At 46.1% G+C, this 25,704-nt stretch overlaps 1 protein-coding gene across 1 annotated transcript; it reads right to left on the bottom strand.

Moving 5' to 3' along the window:
• Positions 1-1,917: 1,917 nt before the first annotated feature.
• LOC123951058 (cytochrome P450 27C1) lies at positions 1,918-23,030 on the bottom strand. Its single transcript, XM_046019695.1, has 9 exons — positions 22,734-23,030; positions 17,075-17,265; positions 15,579-15,778; positions 14,054-14,263; positions 12,143-12,306; positions 8,054-8,220; positions 6,775-6,853; positions 6,285-6,488; positions 1,918-2,163 (listed from the first exon to the last, which is right to left on the bottom strand). The coding sequence occupies exons 1-9, from the start codon at positions 23,013-23,015 to the stop codon at positions 2,047-2,049; spliced, it is 1,614 nt and encodes a 537-aa protein (XP_045875651.1). The 5' UTR covers positions 23,016-23,030; the 3' UTR covers positions 1,918-2,046.
• Positions 23,031-25,704: the final 2,674 nt, after the last annotated feature.

The raw sequence follows: 25,704 nt of genomic DNA on the forward strand, positions 1-25,704 counted from the left end.
TGACACAATATGACCTTGGATTGGACAACTTGACACATCACGTCCCAGTCAGCACGCATGTAGCTACCCTCTCACGCCGTGCACTACCCCACCACTGACTGTGTTCCCGGTGCTGTGCCTTTCATTCCCGCAACGTATTCATCCCAGAACTGGAAGCCTGTGCCTCCCCTGCCCCTTCACCCATTCTGCCCAGCACCCCCTTTCCCTTAGTCATCCATCAGTTTTTTTCTCTGTATTTATAGTTCTGGTTCTGCTTTTTGTTTAGTCATCTGTTTTTTTTTTTTGTTTTTAGATTCCACTTATGAGAGAGATCATATGGTATCTGTCTTGGAGTTTTAACAAGTCCCTCTATAACCTGTGTTTCCTACAGGCTGGTAGTAGATCTACAGGCTTATCCGATACAATTTCCATTTCTTGCGTAAGAACCACATAGTTGGTGCCACGTGCTTCCTGTGCATCACATCAGGAGGCTCCTAAGGTCAGTCTGTCCCTCTGTCCAGTGAGACAGAACAGCAGGCTCGGGTGTGACCACCGTCCTCACCGCGGACCCATAGCCAGGCGGGGACACGCTGCCCGAGACGGTTGCGTTGTAGAGCAAGAGTTCGCTTCAAGTCGTTTCATTCGTCTCAGTACTTTTTAATTTCAGTTACAAACAGAAGAAAATTGTAGCGAGCTTATAAAAGTTTATAGATCTCAAAGTAATCCAACATCTTGTCAGTTATAATGACATAATTTCATATTTAACTGTACATGTTTCCACAGCGCTCAGACTAGAAGCATGCTGTCTTCACACACAGATTCAACGTTGTTACATACTTTAACAAAGACGGGATGTGAAATGGCTATTATTTCTATTTTATTTAAGGGTTATTTTGCGACATGACTGACTGAAGTGCAGGGGGAGCTGTGTGGTATGTATTAGTAGGAAAGGGATTTGGGGGAAGGATTGTGTGAAAAGATTTGTGGGATTGAGAAGAAGCCATTTCAAGCACAACTATGCAGGGAGAATGTTACAAAATGGTGCGTTTTCTTATTAACGATCAGCAAGTAGCGTGAAAGGCAAAGAGCTTGGCATGAGCGAACAATCCTGAGGCCCTAAGCATCCGGTTGGAGCCTTACCTAAGCACCAACAGCTGGTTCACATTTCCAGTTCAGATATTGAAAACACCATGAAGATCAAAATATTATTTTTTCTATAGCATGTCCACTTATATATTTATTTTTCCTTAAAATAAAAATGTTCTAAAGTTAAACAGTTTTCCACGCTTCTTGTCTAATTCATTTCTCTCAACTGAGGCAATAAAATTCCACAGTCAGATTTTCTTTCTTATACATCTTTTTAGATGTATACTTGGTTAGAAAACCCAATTATTCTGGATTCCACCAGGAGTTCTATTTTTTACTGATTATTTCTTTCAAACAAAAGCTAATCTTCAACTTCTTCAGGAGCTCTTACTGGAAAAGGAAGCACCAGTTTGGAGAGAAAAATAAGAATATGGTCCTGTTCATTTTGAGCCCGTCTGCAGGATCTAAAAGGTACTGGGGATAAAATGTTGACTCTGGTGCTTTCCTCTCATACTTACAGTATTACAGAGACATTTGTATGTTCCCTCTTCAGATTAGAAACAGTTAGCTGCATTGGCCTCCTGACATAGAGTCCCGGTACAGTATTACAGGACATATGTTCAAGCACGGAATTTGTAAGTAAACCAACACTTCCTTGCACAAACGCCAAGGAGACTATAAGTAACGGAATATCAAGTATAGCACAAGGGTAAGACCACGGAGGAGACACCAGGATTCAGCACCCCTCGTTTTTAAACAGTCGTTTCTCCAAAGAAAAGGCTACACTGGTTTGCCAAAGTCAGATCATCTTTTCAAAGTACTTTGCATAAAGACGTACAAGTCTCCCGGAACCTGGGGGGGGGGGGGGGCAATTTCTCACCAGGACAGCCCGTAAACGCGACGGTTTCCCTCCACCGCTGTCATCAGAGGCACTGGAACACGGTTTGTGTCGGGCAGCTGGCGGGGCTTCGAAATCCAGGCTCACTTTCTGTTCACAAAACGCACATGGATGGGCCCCCCTGGCGTCAGCAGCCCATGGGTTTTTGCAGGAACAGCTTTAGTCCAAGAGGATGTTTTGATCTCAAAATGTTGAAGCAACTAAGAAGAGAAAGAGAGAGGGGGGATTCAAAATGGGGTCAGCAGAGGGCTCATAGCGCTCCGAATGAGAGCCCCTCCTCCTCCTGCATTGGCCATGGACTGCAAGGAGCCCAGGGAGTGGGCATGACCATGGTGCGGACACCAGTCACCCATCAGGGGATGCAGGGGCTGTGGGTCTGGGAGCAGCACTAGGTCCTGCTTGGGAGCCCAGCCTGTCCACGGAGCAGCTGGGAAGCTCACATGGCAAAGATATGCAAACACAGTGTTCAAATGACTTCCATTTTCTCAGCCATTTCAAAACCCCAGCTCCTCTGCTTCCTCTTTGGCTCAAGGTAAAGAAGGAGTCAGAGGAGGAAGGACAAAGGGACAAGGTGAAAGTTCCAGGTCTCCCACCGGCTGGGAACCCAAGGTGATAAAGGCCCGGGGGAGCACACTGCCGTTGGCAAGTGAATCATCCAAACAGGCTTCAGGGATGTCCTCAATTTAAATATTCTCAATCTGTACCTTTGATTGCATTTCTCATTTCTGCAGCTCAAAAAGAGAACCAGCTCTACCATTCAGGGTCAGCCTGGAAAGAACCTCAGCAATGAGTTTAGAGAGCACCAAAGTATCCACCAGCTTAAAGCAATAATATTCGCCACCTACCGGCCCTGGACTGATGTTCAAGGTCATGTTGGCTTAGGGAACTCAGGGCAACCTGCTCTAAAGGCCTGAGTCAGAGCACACATGGGTTCCTGGAGGGGAGGAAGGCCGTGCTCACCAGCACACTAGCTACTGCCCCTACCCTGCTGCCCACTGGGTCCAGAAAAAAGTCCAGCCTAACAAAGTGTCAGTCTGGGAGAACATAAAGTGCCACAGGGGATCCAGGCTGCCCATCCCCACCCAGCCCTGACTCCCTCTCCAGCCTTGTCTCCCAAGCAAAGAACCGGGACCCCCTAACAGGTCCTCAGGTGGGCTGGGGCCCCAGGGGAGGTCTGGCAGGAGGAAGGGGCAGGGCCGACTGGGAACAAATGTTGGACCTCCTTCGTTGTCCCATTTCAAGAGCCAAGCTGAATGACGGTGTTTAGGCAGCTCCAACATGTTATGGCATCAAGGTAGCTTCAGAAAACACCTCACTTCTGACCTTTGGTTCTGACTTCTCAGAACTGCTTGCGCATCCCACATAGCAAAAGAACTCATGTGTAGGTCTCCTCCACTTCCAGGCCAACGTGCCACATGGCCTTCGTCCCTTTCTGAGTGGGCAATACTGTGCTCACTAAAAGAAAATCCAAACGACACAGGAAATGTACAAGCAAAAAACAAAGCCCCTCTTGCAGCTCAAGTCCCAAGGAGCTAAAGTGTATCTTCTGAAAGTTCTCTGCCTGATACAAAGATCTTGCTCCCATTTGACGGTGCGCCACTAAAGGCCTTTCCCTTCCTGAAGCCACAAGCATGCTCCCCGTCCTACTGGGGGAGACGCCATTTATCTTGTTAGGGAAAGCCCTTCTGTTACTGCTAAGAGATTTTCTTCATGAATGTGTGTGGCGCACTATCATTCTTTGGGGGGGGGTCATTTAATGTTTCTCCTTCAGTTAGCTACTGTGGCAGGGGATAGCAACAGATGTCCCTGAGGTGGGCCATCCTTGCATTTCTGAAGAAACCTGAGGTGCTGGGGATGCATTTCTGTTGCCTACACAGCAGGGTTCCATTTGCCAAGTTTTCACTTAGGATATCTTCCAGCTTTGTTAATAAATGCGACGGGCTGGTGGTTTTCCTCTCCGGGTTTGGACTACTGGGGCGATGCAAGTCTCATAAAAATGAGACTTCCTTTTCCTAATCTCTGTTTGTATAAGATGATGATTACCCTTTCATGGAAGTTTTGATAAAACTTGCAATGAAACCGTCTAGGTCTGGAACATTTGGGGGGCAAATCTTCTTACCACTGACTCCATGCATTCGGTATCTGAGGTCTATTCTATTTCGAGTCAATTTGGGCAACTTACATTTTCTAGTACGTTGCACCTTTTATCTAAGTCTTCAAATCTATTAGCCAAAAAAAGCCATTTGTGGTATTTTCTTGATTTAAAAAAATCAGTGACTGCATTTTTAGCTCTCTTTTCTCATTCCTAGCTTGGCTTATTTGTTCCTCCTCTCCCTCTTTTTTTTCCCCCCTTGACAATTACAGATAATGACGCTCCCTTTCTCTATTTGCACAAGTAGAAATGAGGACTCTCAGGAAAACTCCAGCAGGTACAGTTGTATGTGAACAGCACCGAGAAACAAAACCCCATCATGGCCACCAAATACCCTGTTCCTGACCCTCTTCCAAGGAAGCGCCAGGCAGGGCTAGAAAGCCCCCGTGGCCGCCTGGGTAGGAAGCCTCTGGCCTGTCCCGGATGTGGCTGCAGAATCTATGGCAGCCCTTTATAGTGTGAGACCTTCCCAAAAACCCAAGGGCAGACCCTCAGAGCGGGTGCATGGCCAACAGCAGCTTCCACTTCTCCAGCACAGACTGTGTCCTCACACACGCAGGAAGCAGGCATGTGGCCCCTGTCATGAATAAGGACATAGGCTCCGCATGGCTGAGAAACCTGCCCAGAGTGTCAGAACCGGCAACGAGCAGAGCTGGGATTTGAGTCCACTTGCCCCAGAACTCCCGTCTCCACCAAACTGAGCTGCCTCTCACCCCAGATGCAGCAGGATGGGTCGATGTCCACAGGCCCGACTGTCCCCGGGACGGCTGCGCTGGTGGAAATGCCACTGAGCCTGGCCAGCAGTCACCGCACCCGACCGAGCTGGGGGTGACTGGTTGACACACCAGCACCAGGCTTTCTCCGCCTGAACCGCCCAGCTCGAGAGGTGCTCTGCTCCCGCACCTCCAGCTGCCCACTCCCCAGCTAAGCAGAAGCCTCTCAAGTTCTCCAGCTCTCAGAGCTGTCCCCAAGTGCTGGCCATCCAGAATCCCTCTCTACCTTCCCAGGCTGGCCTGGCTTCCATAGCGTCTTGCACTCACTCATGCCATGGTTCGAGGTCCTAACCTCTCAGTGTTCTGCTCTAAGCTCTGTGAGGCTGTAGGAAAGCACCACCAGGACATGGTGGAAATGTAGAAAGGAGTCCAGACACGTAGCTCATGCCACGTACCTGCCACTCTGTGACCAGGGCAAGTGGCTCCAACTCTCTGAGCCTCAGTTGCCTCCTCAATAAAATGGGGAGCCTGGCTGGGTCACCCGGTAATCTCTACATTCTTCCAATGCAATGCCAACGCAGTAGCTCCCAAACCCTGGGCCAAGGTCAAGGCCAAGACATGTTAATAGTAGTCTTCCTAAATTTGCAGGGAAACCTAACAAGTAGCATTTTCTCTACTAAAGTCTCTTCTTCTTCTGCCTGCTGTTCCCCGTTTGTGCTGTCAAATAAATAAAATCCTTAAAAAAATTTTTTTAAATCTTTCATTTTATAAAATTCCCTTCAAACACCATTTAGCTCATGCTATGGCACAAACTCTAAACAGCAGAAGCCGAAAAGCACCGTTTTAACAGTAAGAGATTAAATGTAAGATGTTCTCCAACAAAAACCAAGCCTCCCTGCTGTTGCACAACCTACACAAGTGTGAGAACCGCCGCACTGTGTCAAAGTGGCTGGTTCACAAGCCTCTCAGAGGGTGCCCAGTGACCACCAGCGTCAGAACCCCCCCCCGAAGCCCCACCCCAGACCCACCAAATTACTATCTCTGTGGAGGCCCAGGAACCTGCATTTTAAGGAGCCTCCCGATGCCTTTGCTGCTCCGAAACCTCCTTTCACGCGTGTCACCTTCCCATTCACTTCTGTCGACAGCTCCTGGTGAGGAAGAGCTGAGCTCTCGGGCCCCTGCAGACCCAGCGCAACATGGACACTTCCCAGTCCTTCAGGCCTCCAAGGGCCCAAACTGCTGTTCCGTGGTTCCAAGGAGAAAAGAGGCTCCGTGGGTGGTCAGGGGACCCAAGGGGTGGCATTTTAAAATGTAAAAAGGATTTACCATGAAGTTCTTACTTTTGAGTTTACCAAATGTTCCAAGTTCATCTCCTTTCCTACTCAAGTCTTGGTCTGATGGAGCCCAGGAAACAAGGCCAAGGCAGAAGGCTGATGTTTGGCCCCCACCCGCCTACCTGGATCACGAGGAGATGGATCTCCAGCTCTGCGATTCTCCGCCCGATGCAGCTCCGAACCCCATACCCAAAGGGGATGGACCCAAAGTTGTCAACTCGGTACAGCCTTCCCTTCCGCAGCCAACGCTCCGGCCGGAACTCCTTGGCCCGAGGGAAGTTCTCATCCGCATAGGACGTGGCATAGTGGCAGAGGGCCAGCTGGGTCTGAGGGCACCATTTGCAACAGAAAAGGAATGAAGAATAGGATCACACAAAAGCAGGGCAGAGGCAAGAACCCTGTTGGCCGGTCCCTCCCAAGATACTTCTGGCTAGGAGGAGACACGTAAGGGTCCTTGCTTCCAAAGCCCCATCTCCATCATAAAATATGTGCAGAAGGAAAGGAACCTAGTGATATTTGCTAGGGTGCAAGGACTTCCTAAACATACCAGCAGACTTCCTGCTCAGCCACATGGCAGAGCCCAAGTCCCCCCACCCTGGCAACCACACTCACGCCTTTGGGAATCAGGTACCCGCCAATGACCAGGTCTTCCTGGGTCACGCGGCCATTCCCCGGCAGCACTGGAAACAGCCTGGAAAAGAACCAACAGGAGCAGGATTGGGGTAGTCACTTTTAAAGTATTTTACTTCACTTTCAAAAATCTGGACATCTTGTCATTTTCATTTTTCTAAAACGTAACCCGAGGTACAGTTTCACCTAAAAAATCTTGGAGGACCTGCGTGGTTCCTTAGCTTTGGCCAGCGAGTACTCTTAGGAAAGAGAAAGCAGGTCCCCTGGTCAAAAATGTTCACGAAACACGACGCAGAGCTTTGAACGTGCTCTTGTGTTCCCAGGAGGGATAATCTCGAGTCTGGGAAACTTACGTGCACATGGGACCCCCTTCCTCAAGGAACAGGCCACAGGGCTCAGGGACCCAGGAAACACATGCTGAGAAAAGCTCTACTTCAGCGTTTGGATTGTCTCTGAGAGGCAATCTTGAGAAAACTCTGAATGAAAGTGCAACTGACAAATACCAGTAAACACACAGCTAGCTTTTTTCCCCCGAGCTTAAACAACATGCTATGGATTGAGGAGGTACAACTTGAAACACCATGATCAAGTCAAGTTTAAAAGAATTACTGTAGGGCATACCATGAATCCGTCTCAGCTCTTCTGCATGGCGGTCCTCCACAGAGGAACGTGGGGTTCAGAATCCCTGAACCTCAAAGGAGGAAGAAATTTCATGGGCCGCCTGATCCTACCTCCCACCCAAACCCACTCAAGGCCACCCACATGCCTCGCGTCCTGCCTTTTCTGAGTGCTGGTAACGCCCTGTCGCGGAGTGAGTGAGTCCACTCGGTGTTGCCAGTCGGACTAGCATGTCCGCGCAAGAACCACCGTAAGCAGGTTTGGTAGTCAGCCGAACAGCCCAGAATATTTTCCTGGTCAACCCCTCTTGCTCGGCTTTACATTCAGAGGACGGGAGCCACGGAGTACTGCACCAGGAGCATGCTGGGGAACTCGGTGAACCAAATGACTAAAGCAGGGACGATGTCGTGGGGTGATGGCTCCAAAGAGCTTTATGAAGAACAATTAACAGTTCAGACCATAAAACAGAGCAGCCTTTCTGCTATTCTGAAAAGAGCAGAGAGGAAACAAAGATAGTTAAAACTATCTCCTTCGGCCACTGCAGCTTGTTGGTGCATTTGGTTTGGACCCAGTTAAATCGTGATGATAAAGCATCAGAGACTTACAAGACAGTTTTTGACATGAATTTTGGTGAGCCGTTTACCTCAGTGTTTCCTTCAGCAGAGCTCTGACAAGTGGGACTTTGGGGACGTCGGCTGCCGTTGGGACGTGCCTATCCCCCAAATTCTTAAGGATCTCCTGGTACACGGTCTGCTGCACTTCTGGGTGCCTCGCCAGGAGATACACTGCCCAGGATAACGTGAAGGATGTCTAATAAAGAAACAGCAGACACAGGCACATGGGTGAAACCAAGGATTTAAGCAACAGGCAATGTCGGCCAGGAAGTCAAGTGAGGGATTTAAGCAACAGGCGATGTCATGTTCATTCGTAGGCCTTACCAAAGCAAAAGCTGATTTTCCCTAAACCATGCCAGAAAAAAACCCAAATATTTTTGGAAAGTAACATCAACTGTGTGATTCAGATGCTCTTTCAATGAAGGGCTGCAGAAGACATTATTTTGGAACTTCTTTGGATCACGTAAGAGCAGTTCCCTTCAATGGCATCTGAGAGGATCTAAGGATGCTGGTCAAGCCTGGAAGTTGTGCCTGGAACTTTCTGTGACCTTCTTTGCAAATGTCATCTGGTTTTTGCTAGCAAGGGCCAGAGCCTGCTGGTCAGCCTGGGAACTGTTCAGTCTGGCAAAGCCCAGGGCCACAATGACTGGGCGGGACTTGCTCATAGGAGGCAGGGTGTAATTTGTTCACTGTTTCCATGCCCTTCTCAAGTAAAGCAACCTATAAAGAGTTAATAGATTATTTATTCAAAACAGTACCCTGTTTTTTAATACCATGTCTCAGACTGAAGAATTACATTTCTGGTCATTGAAAACAATTCTTCTTATTCTCTGAGGTTCCAAGACTTTCACTACATTTTCCCTATTATCTATGTGACTGTATTTCACTCTCATAAACAAGTAAAGTCCACAATATAAATGCCTTTACTTTTACGTAAAAAAAAATCTAAAGTCAGTACGCCATACTGATATCATTTCCCCGTGGTAGATAGCATATGTTTTTAGAGGGCAAGCTCACCTATAATGCATATAATGTGCAAGTTCTTCCTTATAAATGATAAGGAAAAAATTTAGAAATTTCTATTACAATCATATTTATGTGGAAAAACCAAATGTGGTATATGTGTACAATGGGATACTATAGGCATACCTTGGAGATAATCTGGGTTGGGTTCCAGACTACCACAATAAAAAGAGTATCACAATAGGGGCGCCTGGGTGGCTCAGCGGGTTAAAGCCTCTGCCTTCAGCTCAGGTCATGATCCCAGGGTCCTGGGATCGAGCCCCGCATCGGGCTCTCTGCTTGGCTGGGAGCCTGCTTCCTCCTCTCTCTCTCTGCCTGCCTCTCTGCCTACTTGTAATCTCTATCTGTCAAATAAATAAATCTTTAAAAAAAAAAAAAAGAGTATCACAATAAAGTGAGTCAAGTGAATTGTTTGCTTTCCTAGTGCAAATAAAAGCCATGCTTATACTTTACTGTAATCTCTTAAGTATGCAATAGCATTATGTCTAAAACAACAACTTACCCACCTTAATTTAAAAATACTTTATTGGTAAGAACTGCTAACAATCACCTGAGCTTTCAGCAAGTCCTAATCATCCACTGAGCACAGACCAGTGATTCTACTATTATAAATAATATATATTTATGTTATATATAATAATATCTAATACAAATAATATATATAATATGTGTTGTGTATTGTTATAATGAATATAATAATGATGAAAATGAAGTATCATGAGAATTAGCAAAATATGACTTGGAGACAAAAAATGAGCAGATGCTATTGGAAAAATGGAGACAACAGTCTTGCTCAATGCAGGGTGGCCACAAACATTTAATTTGCAAAAAAAAAAAAAAAAACTTATCTGTGAAGCGCAATAAAACCGTGAATAAACTACTTTCATATCCTGAAATCATGTGCTGACTGAATGAAGCTAGATGCAAAATACACACTGTGTGATTCTATTTCTAAAAATTTCTAGAAAACTGATAACTGATGTTGAGCATCAGAAAGTAGATCGGCGGTTACCTGGGGCAGGCGGGTCAGGAGAGATGGACTGAAATGGGAGTAAGGAAATTTCAGGAGTGGTAGAAATATTCAGGATCTTGATTAGGGTGGTGGTTTCATAAATGATCACATTTGTGTTTATCCTGTATCTGCCAACAAGTTATAATAAATTGTACGGTTTAAAAGACAAACCATAAATGACTCTTAATCTCACAAAACAAACTGGGGGTTGCTGGGGGGAGGTGGGATTGGGAGAGGGGGAGCGGGCTATGAACATTGGGGAGGGGAGGCGAACCATAAGAGACTATGTACTCTGAAAAACAACCTGAGGATTTTGAAGGGTCAGGGGTGGGAGGTTGGGGCAACCTGAGGGTTTTGAAGGGTCAGGGGTGGGAGGTTGGGGGAACAGGTGGTGGGTAATGGGGAGGGCACGTTTTGTATGGAGCACTGGGTGTTGTGCAAAAAGAAGGAATACTGTTACACTGAAAAAATAAATAAAATGGAAAAAAAAAAGAAAAAAAAAAAATAAAAAAAATAAAAGGGTGCCATTTCTTTTGCATAAGTTATACCGCATAAAGTTTTTTTAAGTAATATTTTAGAAAATGAATATGAATTATAAGAACATGTCTGCGGATGTTCCTTTCAGTGGCCTCTGGTAGGAATGGTCCTTTCTGTGCTCCACCTCATGTGATGCTCTTAGTTACCACCAGGGGGCAGGAGGGACAATACACCCAAATCCTCTTAGAGGCAAGGCCAACCATTCACTCCGCTCAGCTCATCCCCTCCCCATTCAAGCAAACCCACACCACTCATCACATCAACGTGGCTGATTAGAATTTTCATTCATCACATTTATTTCATTGGTTAGTTTTATACATATCTTTGTTTTATTGTTGTAGAAGATCCATAAAAATAAGGAATTTATACTAAGTTTTTTGCTTTCACATGTTTATGTGACATTATAATAAAAACGATGTCAACCCTGGGGTGGGGTAGTTCTCCCTTTAAACAGGAGGTCTGTGCCTTATTCAAGTTCCAAGAAGCACTCCTGTAAAGGAAAAGCTCTGAGGTGATGAGCTTAGTTGTTTAGTTTTGAAGGGCTTTGGAAATAGTGAAGCATCAGGCAAATCTTAATTATTTCACTCAACTAACTTTTCCTCCACCAAATACTAAAAACCTAGCCCTGCTTTTTCCTGTTTCGCTACTTCTTTTTAGCAAATTTTTTAATTTCTCTGTATATATACCCACATGTATATCATTTTCCATACATGAATAAATGTATCCCATTACACATATGTTTTGGAGGGAAACTTGGCCCCCATTTCCCCAGGCAGGTAACCCACGTTAACAACCCAGTGTGCTCCCTCCATACCTCCCTCCACACTCATAAAATCATGTACAGATATGGACACGCACACAGACGAGCAGGGGCCGGGCCACTGTTTGTTTTACCAATAGGAGCACAACACACACAGTTTTCTGCGTCTTCATTTCTCACTTAACAACATGGGATGCAATTCCCACCCAGTCTTTTGGCTGTGCTTTGTTCATTCTGATAGTCACCCTCCCTTGGTCATAGTGGATTACTTATCTGCCACAATAAATCTATTCATCGGCATCTTACTTAAGACCGATAGACACACATATTCATAAATTAAACTGTTTATTAAACTTTCTTTTCTTTGTGCTCTCCTTAGCACATTTGGGTTTAAAAGGGATGGTGGCTTTATAAAATGAATTGGGGAGTTCTCCGTGATCTGTAATACTTTAAATGATAAATATAATGTTTCTAATGTCTGTGCCTTCTTCATTTTTTATATTATGAAGCAATGGACCAAGGTTTGTCAATCGGGAATGATTTTTAAGCTTTAAAACATATTGTTACTTTGCGTGCGTGATAACTTACATTTTTTGCAGAATTATGGTTTTATGTTTTAAAATACATGTATATTATTTAAAAGTTGGAGTTTTCTCCTGGAAATTTTCAGCAGTGAAGCAGAAGTTGTTAGCAGCAACACGTATGCACGTATGAGACCACTCAGGAAGGCTCCTGGCTTTAGCTGTGCTTTGCTTACGGAGGAGAGACAAAGGCCAAGACACTCACCGTGTCCACGCCGGCCAGCAGCATCTCCGTCACGTTGGCATAGATCTCCTCCAGCGTCAGCTCCTGACTGAGGAAGAGGCATGTGAGCAGCCCCCCTCTCACACTCTCCCCGCTGTCCATGTGGGACTGTATGTCCTTCAGCTTGTTGTCAACGTGGATTTGGCCTGTTTGAAAAGAGTTATTTCTTTTGAAAGAAGTTTTGGTTGAGAATAACCTCTTCATCTTCCCAGTAACTTAATCTGTGGCAGATTCCAAAGCTAAACGAAACCCAGGTCGATGTGCTGTCAACATGGGAAGCTCATCCACATGCTTGTTTGTATAAATGAATGAAAAGTTAAAACCAGGGGGTGCCTGCACAGCTCAGTCAGTTGCCTTCTGCTCAGGTCACGATCCCAGAGTCCTGGGATAGGGTCCCGAGTCAGGCTCCCTGCCCAGCAGGGTGTCTCCTTGTCCCTCTCCCCTACCTCATGCTCATTCTCTCTCTCTCAAATAAATAAAACCTTTTTAAAAAAAAATTAAAGACAAGCTAAATATCTCTTCCTCTCTGAAAATAATGCAGAAGATACTTGCAAATGTTTGCTTTACTCATCAAAGAGCCAAGAAAGCTTTGGAGTAATAAAACTACAGATCCTTTCTTTTCTTTTCTTTCTTTTTTTTTTTTTTCCTACCATGTTTCCAGAAGGGAGAATGGAGTGAGGGTAAAGGCTATGTTACCCTAAAAAGATGGTGCCACATTCAATCCACCAGAACTTACATATTCAAATGAATGTTGGTCTTCAAAAGACACTATGAGACACTTCTTTCAACGTTAGTGTTGTTCTAAAAACATCGTTCTAACAAACATTTTGCAAATCTTTTCTTTTTGGAAATTCTTGGTTAGCTATGTAGGAAAACTAATCTCGTTTTGCTGGGTTTGAACAAAGTATAGTTTCCTAGTTTGCTTCACCAGGTAAGAAACAGAGGAATTTGTCTCTTTCCAAAAAGCTGCAAGTGAGAATGTTCGAGTGAAAGTGCACAGGCCCGCACCCGAATGTTTATAGCAGCAATGTCCACAATAGCCAAACTATGGAAAGAACAGATGAATGGATAAAGAAGATGTGAGATATATATACACACACACACACACACACACACATACATACATATACTGGAATACTCTGCAGCCATCAAAAGAAATGAAATCTTGCCATTTGCAACGATGTGGATGGAACTAGAGGGTATCATGCTTAGCGAAATAAGTCAATCAGAGAAAGACAATTATCATATGATCTCCCTGATATGAGGAATTTGAGAGGTGGTGAGGGGGTTGTTGGGGGTAGGGAAAGAAAAAATGAAACAAGATGGGATTGGGAGGGAAACAAACCATAACAGACTCTTAATCTCGGGAAACAAACTGAGGGTTGCTGGGGATGGATGGAGAGAGACGGGGTGGCTGGGTGATGGACATTGGGGAGGGCATGTGCTATGGTGAGTGCTGTGAAATGTGTACGCCCGATGATTCACGGACCTGTACCCCTGGGGCAAATAATACATTATATGTTAGTAAAAATAATTAAAAGGAAAGAAAGAAAGAGCGAGCACAGGCCCGAAACGCTGTCTGCACTTCAAGCACTCGCAGAATCACCGGACGGAAGACATCCTCTCCCTTAGACATTTACGAGCACGTACCACCGCTAGCACGTTTGTCACAACGAAAAGATTCAAAAATGGGGAATGGGTCGCGTTGCTGATGGTAGCAACCCACATGCGTCTCGTCATCTGAGAAGCCGAGCCAGATAACAGGGCCAGTAACAGCCACGCCGGGCCCCTCCGCAGCGCCACCCCTCCAGCGGCAGAAGCCTCAGATCCGCCGCCAGCCACGCAGCTGGGTCAACCGGTGAGACAACAGGGGCCCCTCGATTCTTCTCTTACTGAATCTGAAGAGTCCGTCCCAGGACCTGCAGAACTGCCGCCAGGGTTTCGGGATGAACGGGCGGAGCCACCTGGGGATGGCGCCCGCGTACATGGAGGTCTTGAACATGCTGAACATGAGCCCCAGGGCCTCGATGTAGTCCTCGGTGGCCTGCGGGATGCTGTCCTCCAGGCAGCCCAGGCGGCTCTCATAAAGGATGGTGGCCACTCCTGCACGGGAAAGTGAGTTGAAAGACCCTCCCCTTTTTCGTTATGCACAGTATCAACAGGCAACATCTAGCCACAGACGTTACAAAAGCAATCAAAGGGCCTTCCTCCAGCGAGGTTCCGCTGTATCACCAGGGGTTTTCTCTACCAGGTCCTGAGTATTCAGGGCTGATTGGAAGCAGGTTGGCAGGTCATTCCTTTTGTCTGGCAGGGCTCAGCCCTATCGCAGCCCCCACTGCTCCCTCCCCCAACCCTCCTGAGGGTTTGTTCAAGACCCAGGATACAAAGGCCCCAATCTTTTGGCCACTTGCCCAACTTTAGGGAATTGAAAGGTGGCTCCTCTGGGCCATGAAGGGGGGAGCCCCAGGCCCAGAGAGTCACGGGAGCAGAGGAAACAGTCTCAATGAATCAGGAAAAAGCAAGATTTTCCACTGTGTTTACAACTCTCTGTTGATTTTGTTACTCTGTTCAGGGCGCATTAACAGAACTTTAAAAAGTTAACTTAAAAATTAAATTTGAATTAAGGTAAACTCGCTTTTAAAAAAGGAGAATGCTGATCGAGTACAAAAACACAAAACAAGAAGTTTGGTTCGCTACTATTATGTTTTGGTTTTGTTTTGTTTTGTTTTTAAGTGAAAATTAGGGACATCTGGGTGATTCAGTGTGTTAAGCATCTGCCTTCAGCTCAGGTCATGATTCCAGGGTCCTGGGAGAGAGTCCTGCATGGGCTCCTTGCTCAGCAGGGAGTCTGCTTCTCCCTCTGCCTGTCCCTCCCCCTGCTTGTGCTCTCTCTCTCTCTCTGAGCAAAAAAAAAAAAAAAGAAGAGTATTCACATGTATCCTTTAAAGAAACTGGTGACCTCCCCAGGTCAGGAGAGAGAGAGATGACAGGGACTTTTCAATAACTACATTTGGGGTTTGATTTTTGATTTTAGGACATGGATGGGAATACCCTACCCATCCCACATGAATTTTAAAAGCTAGAATGACTGCAGTAGAGGCCCTCTAAACGTCTACTGTTTTCTACAAACTGTGCTAAAGCAAAATGTGCAGGAATTAGGAGCATGATTCTTGAGTTAAAAAGACCTGGATTCGAAATTAAGTTTCTGCCACTAAAAGTGGGGGCAGATTTTCAATTTCCCCACTTGTAAACCAGCGGTGACGGTACCCCTGGCTAAGTCAGCACCATGAGGGATATGGAAGTGTACGTGCGGGGCTCAGCCCAGTGCCTGCCAGGGACATAGGGCATGCCCAGTGGATGAGAACTACCATTCAGGGCAAATGTCCTTTCTGCCATCTACCCTCTGACTTTGCCTCACCTTCCATTGAATATTTGAAGAAAAGGTCATTGACATTGGTCACTGTTTCTCCATCTTCTGCCTGGCTCTTGAGGACGTAGATTCTTTTAATTAAATCAGCAATAACTTGGTTGATTTCGCCTGAAAAAATGGCCACATCTCTTGGTTTCAGGATTCTTTGTCTCAGTACACGTCTCATCTTGAGCCACTGTTCACCCTCCCTAGAAGAGCAAAGTGAGTTTCAAATCATCTTACTTCCATTGGCATCCTGGAAAAGAACTCAGGGAACCTCTGAGAGTTTCTCCAGCAATAAAAAGCCAATAAGATCTGCCGATCCAAATAGAATTAAGATACTACGCAAGAGGAGGGGAGAACTTCAGCCCTGCAGTCTGTTCCCCTGGAAGCAAACTTGGAAGGGGGAAAAAATCCCACTGGGAATCATCTTTATGAAAGTGAGATGAGGGGCGCCTGGCTGGCTCCGTGGGTTAAAGCCTCTCTTCTGCCTCACCTCATGATCCCAGGATCCTGGGATGGAGCCCTACCTCGGGCTCTTTGCTCAGCAGGGAGCCTGCTTCCCCGTCTCTTTCTGCCCGCCTCTCTGCCTATTTGTGATCTCTGTCAAATATATAATAATGAGACATGAGGCTGTTGGGATTAGCAAAAGAGAAAAAGGTTTATGTGTATGAACTCCTGAACCCTGAACTGAGCTCCTGGACGGAGAGTGGATAGTGGATGCCTCAATGGATGGATGACGCAGGAGTGAGAGCTTTTGCAGCATTTGGCCACTCCCCTCTGGGGCTAGACCAGTGGGGAGGAGGTGTTTGATTATTTCTCTCAGAGCCAAAGTTGAGGGGCTCTGGCGATATCCAGTCCCAGCTTTTATTTACCTCATTTGAGAAACCAATCGTTGTACTTCTCTTCAATTCATGTATAGGGCATATATATGAAAAAAGAATCACAAATGGAATTTCTAAACCAAAGGGATTTGGACCAGGGGATCCACAGGTGCTCTGTGTTCTCCTTCCTGCCTGGAACCGTGCTGATTAGCTCTTAGGGGCGCAGAGGTGTTGGCAAGCCTCGTTTACAAACAATAATCATAGCCTGTTATGAGATGGGAACAGCATCACATAGAGATCCACACAGGAAGGCTCTTAGCCCCTCTTCGGTGTCTCCTAAAGCAGCTGCTCCCTCCCCCTCTGCCCACAGGGCGGCTCTGTGCTCTGTGAACCTCCTGCCTTCGTTGTCACGGAGAGGACACTGACGGCCTTGGAGCACTGCTTGAGAACCCGTTCCTCCCTTCTCCCAGGCTAGTGCAACCCGACCTTGTCCCTGCCAGCAAACCTCTCCCCAGAGAAGAAGGGGCGGGCCCTCTGGCCCCAGTATTTAGGAGCTCACACAAAGAGGCCGTTTTGCCACCACGCCACTGGGAGGCGTGCAATTTATTAAAGACTGGTTTTCAAAGCCAAGTGTCCAAGCAGGGGCCTCCCAACCACGGCCCTCCGGGGCCACATACTCACGCCGAGATGAGCCCGGTGGATCTCCCTCGCAAGTGTCGGTACTCCTGCCAGGACCCCATGTTGGCTCTCTGGGGCGCGGCCCCCTCTGCCCGGAGCACCTGAGCCACCATGTCTCGGTCTGCAATAGATACTACAAACTGAGGACCAAAGTGAGACTTGAAGATTTTTCCATATTCCCGTGTGTGCTTCTGCTGCAATACCATGGAGAAACCAAAAAAGGAAAAAATACAGATATGATATACCTTTGACAGAAACATTTCTGGGTGTTAGGGGAGTAGAAAATTGGGGCAGAGGAAAGCTCTACATTATACAGAGCTGAATCAGAGTTGTAAGTTTACATATTCCTAAGGTAAATGTACTTTCACGTCATTAACAAGATTCACATAAGTTTTCTTATTCCTTAGAGCATGATTTTAACAATACTTAGCCATGTGGAGCAACAAGAGAGAAATGTCATTATGGATGGAGATGAACTGCAGAGCCTTCAATGGCCTGAGCCAAAAAGACTGTGCTAGCCTGTCAGACCCTCCGCAGCTCCCTCACCCTGTTCTGCAGAGAGCGAGCCTTCTGCAGGCAATCTGTAACAGACCTATAAAAATGGCCCCCATCAAGAAAATGAAAGAAAGGGCATCTAGATTAGAAAGAGCAAACTAAAGCTACATTTAATCACAAATGACATGATCCAGAAAATTCTAAGGAATCCACTAAAAAACTATCAGAACTAATAAACAAGTTCAGCAAGCTTGCAGGATATAAAACCGATATACAAAAGTCAGTTGCAATGAACAATCCAAAAAGAAAATTAAGAAAACAATTCCATTTACAATAGCATCAAAAACAATAAAATGCTTAGACAACAAAAGAAGTACAAAACTTATACTTTGAAAGAAATTAAAGAAGACCTAAATAAATGGAAAGCTTTCCCATGTTCCTGGATTGGAAGACTTAATATTATTAAGATGGGAATACTCTCCAAATTGACCCATAGGTTCAACACAATCTCTATCAGAATTCCTTTTGACTTCTTTGTAGAAAATTGACAAGCTTAAAATTCATACGGAAATGCGAGGGACCAATATAAAAAACAACCCTGAAAAAAAGAGCAAAGTTGAAGGCTTCCCTTTTTTCTATTTCAAAACTTGCTACAAAAGCAACAGTAATCAAGACAGCGTAGTACTGGCATGAGGATAAACATCTAAACCGCTGGAGTAGAATTGAGAATTCAGAAATAAACCCACACATCTCTGGTCAACTGATTGTCAACAAGGGTGCCAGTGCCAAGACAATTAATTGGGGGAAGAAGAGTCTCTTCAACAAATGGGGGTACAGGAACAAATGGATATCTAAGGCAAAGAATGAATTTATACCCTTCTTTCATATGAGATATAAAAATTTCCTCAAAAGCATTCAAGTCCTAAATGTAAGAGCCAAAACCATAAAACTCCTATAAGAAAAGATAGGGGTGAATCTTCATGACCTTGAATTTGGCAATGGTGTCTTAAGATATAAAACCAGAACCATGAACGACAAAAGAAAAAGTAGATAATTGGACTTCATCATGATTTAAAACCTTGGATTTCAAAGGACACTATAAAGAAAGTAAAAGATAATCCCCAGAATTGAGAAAATATTTGTGAAGTGTATATCTGATAAGGGACGTGTATGTAAAACATATAAAGAACTATTACAACTCAATGAAACAATGAACCAATTAAAGACTGGGCAATTATTTGAATGGACATTTCTCCAAAGAAGATATACAAATGGATAATAAGCAGATGAAAAGAAGCTCGACATCATTAGTCATCAGGGAAATGCAAATCATAATCACAATGAGATGCCACTTCACACCTACTACAGTGGTTATAATCAAAAGAATACGTAAGAACAAGCCCTGGCAAGGATGCAGAGAAATCACAACCTCTTACACTTGCTGGTTGGAATGTACATAGTGCAACCACTTTGAGAAATAATCTGGCAGTTCCTCAAAAGTTTCAACTAGAGTTGTTATTTGGCCCTGCAATTCCATTCCTAGATATATAACCAAAGAAATGAAAACATAAATCTATACAAAAGTAAACTTATACTGAATGTTCATAGCTGTATTTTTCACAATTAGCAAAAAGGTAGAAATGATCCATGTGTCTGTCAACTGATGAATGGACAAGCAAAATGTAGTATGCCCCTACACTGGAGTATTATTTGTCCATATAAAGAAATGATGTACTGGTACATACCACAACATAGATGAACTTTCAAAACGTGATGCTAAGTGAAAGAAGCCAGACACAAAAGACCACATGTTATGATTCCAGTTATATGAAATGTCCAGAATAGGCCAGTCTACAAAGACAGAAAGTAAGTTAATGGTTGCTTATGGCTGGAGGGATGGAGAGTTGGGAAGTGATAGCTAAAAGAAACAATATGGGATTTCTTTTTAAGGTTATGAACATGTTCTAAGATTGACTGTGGTGACTGTTGTATGGTATATGAATTATATCTCAATAGTGCTAGTACCAAAAGACAAAGAGAAATCACAATAAATGTAAATGGGTTAAATAAATAAATAAGAGAGAGAGTGTGCCTCTAGCCTTAGGTCAGCATGGCAGAGCCAGGGCTGAGCATATGGAGAAAATGCCTAAGTCGCTCTTTCGCATCTGCCAACATTTCTTATCACCCCCTTCTTAATCTCAGAAATAACAGGCCAAAGGGGCTGTTGTCTCTCCATTCTTCTACTCCTCAGATAAAAGATACTCACTTCCTTATCAACCTGGGTGAAGTCCTTCTACCCAGTTATAAAGAAACTCAGACTCAGCTGAAAGGTGTTCCTCTGGGTCTCTGAATGGGAACCACGGATGAGATGACTGTACTACTGGGAAATGGGATTGAAACTACTGGGAAATGGGTCACTCCCCAAACAAATTCAGCTATTAAATGGGCCACCCTCAGCCCAAGGAAACAATCAACCAGGCACAAGGCAGAACAAGATGGATGATCCAGATAGTGTATAGCACTTTTTTGCTAGCGGACCACAGAACCATACAGTCGGTCCCAGTACTTAGAATTTGTCTGGACATTAAAAGCACAAACACTGGAGTTTGAATCTTAGCTCAGGTGCATTAACTAGGCAACCTTACCCACTGTACTTCAGTTTCCTCACCTGAGAAATGGACATGTGTAGGACTTTGAAAAGAGTTCTAGAAATGTTCATTATTAGTATTTACATGTTATGATTATAGCTTACAAAGCCCTTCCACAGCCCTAATCTCATTTGACCTCACCATAACTTGTGAGATGAATGAAGACTGTCAGACTCCTGTACAGACAAGGAAACTAAGGTCCAGAAAGAATAAGTGATTGGTCAAGACTCCACAGGTGCCTGTGGAGGGCTAACATTTGAAGATGGGATCCTTCTGCTCCATCACATCTGAAACCAGTCTTTGGCAACACAGGCTGGGAAGTCTGCTCTGCCACAGACTAGCTGTGTGACCTCGGGCAAGTCACTCAACCAACACCTGGGTCTTTTCCACCCGTACGGGAAAGACTTGAACCATACAGATGACTCCTGAGCTAACACTGTGTTATCACAAGTGTGATCACAAGTGGAATAAAGTATACTGGAGGTAACGGTAACAGAGTAACTGTCTTCCTCCTACAAGTGCCTCAGGGGCAAGCTGGAGAACAGGGCAGACGGGCTTGCTAAAACCTTATTCAGTCTAGAGCAATCTGAGCACTCCTGCAGCAGGGTAACCCAAGGCCATCAAGCACTCCCTGGGGTCCTCAGAGGGGTTTCAGGAGGATTCCAGCTCTTGCAAATGAGTGCTATTTGGAGAATAAAGGAAAAGGGGAGCCCAGAAGGACAACAGAGCTGGGAACAGTTGGGGCCTGTCTTCCCTGTTTCAGGAAAGCTCAGGTGAGTTAGCTCCATGACTGTCCTCTGGCGGGTGGTGCTACCACTCAGGACCGATCGGGGTCTGAGCCTTGGGCAAGAGGGCTGCCTGTAGGTGATGGCGGGAAGCAGGGCAGATGCAGAGAAAATGCCCCTCTGAACTGAGACACTTTGTAGTTGTGGAGAGGTGGCTCCTGCTAGAAAGGCAGGTTTTAAATGTGGTCAGCTTCTCGAAGACACCTGTGCTGAGGAACCAACTGTGGGCCTATACTGTGAGGACAAAACCAGATGGCACCAGAGGCAGGTAAAAGGGAAAAAAAACAGCTACAAAAAAAAAAACAGAAACCAAAAAATCCAGCTACAATGACTTGCCCACAATCAATAGCAAAACATGTTTTATCCCAGAACAGATAGCTTCTGTTCAAATTCGGAACGGAAAAGGGAGAAAATCACTCCTGACCCCTAGAAGCATGTCTGGCAGAACACTGTGTAGGGCTGGTGTGGGAGATGGAGAGGAGGGGCTGGAACTTCCATCAAATCAAACTTGCTCCGGAGTTCTGCTGTTTTCGCCCAATGCAGTTCCTGCGTCTCCAGCCCAGTCAGGGCCTCTGCACCGCCACGCGTGCTTCTCAGTTGAGGGAACGAATGAATGACCATGACCCAGGCCAGGTGGGTGGTCCCAGAAGATTTCCTCCGAGAAGTGCTTTGAAGGATGACAGATTTGAACGAAAGGAAGTGGGGCTGTGGGGAGGGTGTTCTTGGAAACGGTCATAAGGCCCAGGTCCCAGAAATAAGTGTGCGCTGGGGTGGGAGCCCTGAGAAAATGAAGAAGTCCAGCGAGGAAGCAGCTGCCAGAGCGAACGAGAGGAAAGGAGATCCCATGACCCTTGAAGGTGGAGGGTCGCCTTGCAATGAAGGGCACAATGTGCGATGAGGGAAGAAAGGCAAAACTCGGGGTCAAGATAAGAACCTGTAGACTGAGCCGGTCCCATAACTCCCACAGGTTGTTGGAACGACTGGGTTCTTCCTAGGTCCCTGCCGGAGTCCGGGCTTGCAGCCGAGGTTCATTTACATTCGTGTGGCGACCCCACCACTTACAGGCTAACCAACCTGTGGCCTCCGGACCTCGGCTCTTTGGGGGAGGGGGGGCGTGTTTGTTTTCCATTTCCAAAACACAAGCAAAAGGGACCAGAAACGGACTCAACATGACTTCGACCGCGTAGACGCGGTGCTCTGAGAGCTCACAGCTGCTCTCAGCGCTCCGGGCCGGGCCCCGACGCCCCCGCGGGAGAAGGAGCTCTTCTGGGCCCCCCTCGGGGCCATCCTGGGGCGGGACGGAGACTCCCTCCGCTGGGCTCCACACGTCCCAACCCCGCGCGAGGTCTCCTACCCAGGGACTGCTCCGCGGCACCCCTCCTCACGCTCACTCCCCAGAGCCCTCTCCCCCGCGCCCCCAGCCCGGAGACCCCGCCCTGGCGCCCTTCCAGGAAGCCACTTTTCTTGCCCCACCCCGCCGGCGTCCCCTCCCCCGCAGCATCCGCTGCCCCGTGCCTCCTCCTTGGGCGACCCTCCTTGACGTCCCCTTCCCGGCAGGGCCTGGCACCACCACCCCCCCCCCCGGCGTCCCCCGCCCGGTCCCCCTCCCTGGAGTCCCTTCGGGCACCCTCCGCGGTGCCTCCTCCCAGACGCCCTCCGGCGCGCGCGGGCTCTCCGCGCTCAGAGGAACAGTGCCCCGGCCCGCTCCCCTTACCGCCCCGCGCGCGCCGCTACCTGGATCTCGTGGATGCGGCTGAAGCCGTCCTTCCAGAAGAACTCCACCAGGTTGGCGAGGGTGCGGGGCCCCGGCATGGCGGCGAGGCTGCGGGGTCCCTCGGCCTGGCCCCCAGCCCGCGGCGCTCCCCGCCGCCCCGCTCCTTTGTCCTCGGCCCGCGCCCCCGCCGGCAGCCGGGCGCCCTCGAGCCGGGACGGCCGCGGGGCCCGGGCGCCCAGGAACCCGCCCCGCCCGGGCGCCGGGCTCACACGGGCTTTCAGGATTCGCGCCAGCAGAGCCATTGCAGCCGTTTGGGTGGGTTGGTTGTTCGACGCGACTGTTTTGTTTGGGGAGCTGTTGTCCTTGGGGGTTGCTCTTTGCTCCGCTCCAACGTGTTCGAGCAGCGCTTCTTCGAACTCATACCGCCTGGGCATCAGTTTACACAGACCATTATTAAAGGCTCCCTCCCCTAAGGCTGGAAAAAAAGGGGTGGTCTGTGATTAGACTGCAAGAGAATGAGGCGGTTAGCTTTCCTTCACATCACATTAATTCACCACTTCGGCGTTCTTCGAAACCACAAAATTTTACATTCAACCCCACTTCTGACCATGGCCAAAAAAAAAAAAAGGTAAGAAAGAAAAAGAAAAATCTACTGGGGTTTTTAAAAGTACCTTCTTGCTTAAAAATTACTATGGAGAGTACACCTGAAAAATCTAATTCACTTTTTATGTATATATATTTTAGAAACAGCTCTTCATGATTTCAAGCTGTACAGTTACGATTCAACATACAAATATGTTGATCTTTTGTGCACGTAGTTAGTGACATTGTAAAATGGCCACACTATTATTTTACCACAAGTTTCCATAAGGATAATTGTGCAGGCTCCATTTGGCTTTTATAAGTCTCCTGGATTTTATCCCTGCTCACCACTGCAAGTAGTGAGGAAGTGTGGTGCTTGCACATTGGCTTGAGCATTTGGCAAGTTTCCCGTTTCTGGCAAGGATTGGTCCTGTTATGCAATGCTTAAGAGAAAGGAACACACCTTCGCAGGAAGGTGAGAAAAGAGGGGAGTTTGCCAGCTTGGGTTCAGAGCTCAGTGCCTTGCTGTAGAGAGGAAGAGGGCCACTGAGGGAGGGACTTGGCATGGGAAGGGCAAGAAGTGTGTCATCTGGTTTCAGGAAGGGAGCCCAGACTCTGAATGAGCAGTTCAACAACTTACTCTAAAAACTGAGAACATTGCTTCAAGATTTCATACGGTTTGGACTCGTGCAGCTGAAGGAGAAAACACACACACAAACCACAGACACCAAGTATTGTTACTAAGCAAAAATTGATCTACTTTTTGATTGGTAGTTTATGCCTTTACAGCTCTGTTAAATCTACACAATTATAATAATACCATTATAATAATTGTAAGTAGTAAATGAAGCAAAGATGGCCACAGTTATTCAATTTCTAGAACTCTTATTTAGAAAGCACTGTAGCTGCAAGGGGTTCACAGAGTAAGCCACGGAACCTGGCTCTGAAGTCTCATAACCTGAAAGAGGAACACAGCAGTCACACAGGTCCGAGCAGGGTTCGCATCAGTGGCGTAAAGCTGGTACAGAGTATGTCTGGCATTTGTGGGAAGGAGCAATCACACCTAGTTGAAGGGCTGGTGCAGAAGAAAGACCTCCCTAGAGAAGTAGCATTTTCGGCAAGGTTTGAAGCTTGGGCTCAATTTCAGTAATCAGAAGTGGGGCAGCAATTGTGCAAGGGAAGTATGAAGAATGGCACAATGACTTTGTTCCAAGAGACTTTAAGTATTTCTGAGGGTTACTGGTCCTCCAAACGAAGATCTCATCAAAGGGACCTTGCGTATAAAAAGGCAATTCAGTCCATTCTAGACAAGAAACTGTTGAATACAGATTTATATATAAAGTGATTTGGGACGCCTGGCTGGCTCAGTCGGTTAAGCATCTGCCTTGGACTCAGTCATGGTCCCAGGGTCCTGGGATAGACCAGGAGTTGAGTTCCCTGCTTAGCGGGGCGCCTGCTTCTGCCTCTGCCCCTCCCTCCACTCATGCTGGCTCTCTCACTCTCAAATAAAATCTCTTTTAAAAAATAAAGTCATTTATGAGGGCTAAATAAGAAAAGCCTGGGGTTGAAGACAGGAAAATAGAGGACAGTAAAAGAATATAGAGAGGGCTCCTGGGTGGCTCAGTGGCTTAAGGCCTGTGCCTTCCTCTCAGGTCATGATCTCTGGGTCCTGGAATCGAGCTCTCTGCTCGGCGGGGCGCTTGCTTCCCTTCCTCTCTCTCTCTGCCTGCCTCCCTGCCTACTTGTGATATCTCTGTCAAGTAAATAAATAAAATCTTAAAAAAAATAAAAAATAATAATAATAAAAGAATATAGAGAAAGACAAGGAGGAAGAAAGATTTAATCACACACAGAAACAGGTTTTCAGGGAGCACCCTTGCACTCCTGTGTCTCAGGACGTCATCTCTGGTGATGTCTAAAGCTCATTCCATAACTGTGGATACAGGTAAAGTTATCAGTTCTTCATATTTGCCTCAAGTCCTAATGAAACTAAGCTGAAGGCTATTTTAGAATCTCAGTATGGTGGTATAAATTATCAATCTGAAATTCTGCAGTAGAACAGTACATCATTTAGTTGTTTTTTTTTTTTTCCTGTTTTCTTATTACTCGTTTGTGGCTAATTATTATTATTAGTGGGAAACGTGTATGAACCCAGGAATAGAATAAATCATTCTGACTGGGAGAATTTCTTCATAAATAAATAAATAAATATTACTAAGTAACTGTTACTTTGGTCTTTGTGCAGTTTTTTTCAATGAATATTACTTTTATAATAAAATATAGTTTATTCGAAATAAATGATCCTCATAGTTATGGGGAAGTTTAATGGGAGAAAACAAAGGGTGGAATGTTATAAGAATCTGAAACACAAGTAAAAAATGACTGAAAAAAAATTTTTCCAAATAGGTA

Source organism: Meles meles, chromosome 9, assembly GCF_922984935.1.
Source record: "Meles meles chromosome 9, mMelMel3.1 paternal haplotype, whole genome shotgun sequence".
NCBI classification, from domain to species: domain Eukaryota; kingdom Metazoa; phylum Chordata; class Mammalia; order Carnivora; family Mustelidae; genus Meles; species Meles meles.